This window comes from Chaetura pelagica, unplaced genomic scaffold (assembly GCF_000747805.2).
Source record: "Chaetura pelagica isolate M959 unplaced genomic scaffold, ChaPel_1.0 scaffold624, whole genome shotgun sequence".
Taxonomy (NCBI): Eukaryota; Metazoa; Chordata; class Aves; order Apodiformes; family Apodidae; genus Chaetura; species Chaetura pelagica.
Genome location: NW_009953079.1, coordinates 103,657 through 106,761, shown reverse-complemented (window position 1 = coordinate 106,761; position 3,105 = coordinate 103,657). Strand labels below are relative to the sequence as shown.

Here is a 3,105-nt window from a genome sequence, read left to right as displayed (position 1 = left end):
CCGATAAAATATTATAATAATAATATTAATAATAATAATAAAATTAGTGAAAGGGGGAAGGGCCTCCACCCCTCCCCCCACCGAAGAGACCCGGGAGATTTGATTTTTTTTTTGCCATTTTGGAAAATGAAAAAAAAAATAAATTGGGTTTTAATAAAAAAAATCGGTGGAAGGAAAGTGGGGAAGAGAGTAAAAAAAATATAAAGGGAGTTGGGTGGGTTTTTTTGGGGAAAAGGGAGGAAATGGTGAAGGGTTGTTGGGGAGGTGGATTTGGGGGGTATTGTGAAAAAGGTTTTGGGGGTTTGTTGCTGGGCTGTGGGGGGAAGGGGGGAAAAAAGGGAGTGAAATGGAAAAGGAAAATGAAAAAAAGGGAAGAAGAAAAAAGGAGAAAAATAAGGAAAAAAGGGAAAGAAGGAAAAAAGGGAAAGAAGAAGAGAAAAGGAAGGAAAAAGGGAAAGAAAAAAACAGGAGAAAAAAGGAGAAAAAAGGAAAAAAAGGGGGAAAAAGGATAAAACAGGAAAACCAGAGAGGGGGAAGAAGAAAAACTAAGGGAAAAAAAGGGAAAAAAAGACAGAAAAGGGAAAAAAATTGAAAAGGAGGAAAAAAAGATGAAAAAAGAAGGAAAACAGGAAAAAAAAAGGAACAAAAAAGAAAAACAGGGAGAAGAAGAAAAATGGAGGGAAAAAGGGGGGAAAAGGACAAAATGGGGAAAAGAAGAAAAAAGGATTAAAAAAAAAGGAAAGAAAAAAGGAAGAAGTGAAATGAAGAAGAGGGAAAAAAGGGAAAAAAGAGGATTAAAGGGGAAAAAAAAGGGGAGGATGGAGAAAAAAAAGAGGGAAAATAATAAAGGGAAAAAGGATTAAAGAAAAATGAGAAGAAAAATGAGAAGAAAAAAGAGGAAGAGAAAAAAAGGAGGGAAAAAGGGAAAATTGGGAAAGGAAAATGGGAGGAAACAAAGAGGAGGAAAAAAAGGGGGAAAGTAAGAGGAAAAAAAGGAGGGAAAAGGGGAAAGAAAAAAGGAAAAAGAGAAAAAAGGGGAAAGAAAATGGGAGATAAGAGAAAAAAGGGAGAAGAAAAAGGAGAAAAGGGTGAAAAAAGCAAAAGGAAATTAAAAAAGGGGGGACAAAGTTGAGGAATACAATAAAAAATGGAGGGAGAAGGGAAAGTTCCCTCCCTCCCCCCATCCCCTTTTCCCAGCGATTCCCAGTTCTCCCGCCCATCCCCAGCTTCCTCTTGGGAAGCACCACCTGGAAACCCCCAAATCAGTGGAAAAGAAACCCAAAGAAAACCCCTTCCCCCCCAAAAAAGTCCCACCCAGTGAGGAAGAAGTGGGAAGGATGAGGAATTGGGGGGGGGGGGCACCTGCTCCTGGCGGATCCGCATCCGGATCGAGGCGCCCGGCGCTGGGATCGGGTCGGGACGTTTGTGTTGGTTTTGGGGATGTGAAAAGAGGGAAAAAAACAAAGAATAAAAACATGGAAAACCCCCCGGGAATTCCCGAGGAGGGGGTTGTGGGGGGGGTAAGGCCGAGGTGCTCCCGCCAATCCCGCCAGACCCATCCCGGAGAATCTTGGTTTATTTTTAACACTTTTCACGGAGAGTCCCAAGTTTGGTTGGTTTTTGTTTTTTTCTTTTTTTCTATTTTTTTTTTTTTTTTTGGCCGGGAGAGGGAGGAGAAAAAAAAAAAAAAAGGATTTTTTTGTCTTTTTTATGTTTTTTTTGTGTGTTTTTTTTTTTTTTCCTTTTTCTGAAAGATTCGGGGCGGGAGGAGCCGCTAGAAAAGGTTTTCCTCGAATATCGCCAGTAAATCGCTCTGGAAGTTCATGTCGATCGTTGCCGCCATCTGCAGGGGAGGGAGAGGAACGTCAGAGGCTGAGCCCGGGATCCTGAGCCATTCCCGGGATTTTTTCCAGCATTCCTACGATTTTTTTTCCCTGAGGGTTTTTTGGCAACACCAGGGTTTATTTTTTGGGTGTTTCTGGGTATTTTTTACCATCCCTGAAGGTTTTCTGGCATTCCCAGAACTTTTTTTTTGCATTCCCAAGATGTTTTCTTGGCATTCCCAGGAATTTTTGGCATTCCCACAATTTTTTTCTGGAATTGTCAGGGATTTTTTTTTTTTGCATCCCTTAAGTTTTAGTCATCCCCAGGGTTTATTTTTTGGGTGTTTCTCGGCACTTTTTGCCATCCCTGAGGATTTTCTGGCATTCCAAGAACTTTTTTTTGGCATTTCCAAGATTTTTTCTTGGCATTCCCAGGATTTTGTTGGCATGCCCAGATTTTTTTTTTTCATTCCTGGGATTTTTTTTTAGCATCCTCTGGGATTTTCTGGAATCATCAGGGATTTTTTTTCAGCATCCCTGGGGATTTATTTTGGTGGCCACAGGGACTTTGGTTGGCACTCCCAGGATTTTTTCAACATTCCTGGGATTTTTTCCAGTATTTTTGGGATTTTTTTTTGGGTATTTCCAGGCTAGTTTTTTGTATCCTCAGGGATTTTTAGCATCTCAGAATTTTTTTGAATTCCTGGGAATTTGTTCTTCATTCCTGGGATTTTTCCAGCATTCCCAAATGTATTTTTTTTGCCTTCCCCAGGCATGTTTTTACCCTCTCTATGGATATTTGACCTTCTCTGGGACATTTTTTTGGCAGCCTCACGGATTCTTCTGCATCCCTAACGCTTTTTTGCCATTCTTGAGATTTTTTTCTATAGCATTCCCAGTGATTTCCCAGCATTCCCAATAATTTTTCCAGCATCCCCATGATTTTTCCAGCATTCCCATTATTTTTCCCAGCATTTCAAAGATCTTCCCAGCATCCCCAGGACTTTTCCAGCATTCCCAAGAACTTTATAGCATTCCCAGGATTTTTCCTGCATCCCCAGGACTTTTCCTGCATCCCTAGGCCATTTCTTGCCAGTCCCACGGGTGTTTTCCTGCCATCCCAGTTCCCCACTCACCGCTTCCCGGCGCCTCCGCTCCTGCTCCCGCTTCCGGGCCATTTCCCGCTGCTGATCCAACATGGACTGGGAGGACTGGGGCTGGGAACTCTGGGCCTGCGGCGCCGGCGCCGCCGACACCGACCCCGGTCCCGGCGGCTGGCGCC

At 42.7% G+C, this 3,105-nt stretch overlaps 1 protein-coding gene across 1 annotated transcript in view; it reads right to left on the bottom strand.

Annotated features, from left to right (window-relative positions):
- Window positions 1–1,774: 1,774 nt before the first annotated feature.
- The window catches only part of BRD4 (bromodomain containing 4), a 51,523-nt gene continuing 50,192 nt past the window's right edge, over window positions 1,775–3,105 (bottom strand). Inside the window, exons 19-20 of the mRNA XM_009996968.1 lie at window positions 2,960–3,105; window positions 1,775–1,843 (exon numbers count right to left, since the gene is read on the bottom strand). The exon at window positions 2,960–3,105 is cut by the window's right edge and continues 74 nt beyond it. Coding sequence (XP_009995270.1) covers window positions 1,775–1,843; window positions 2,960–3,105 — 215 coding nt within the window. The remainder of the gene's footprint in view (window positions 1,844–2,959) is intronic.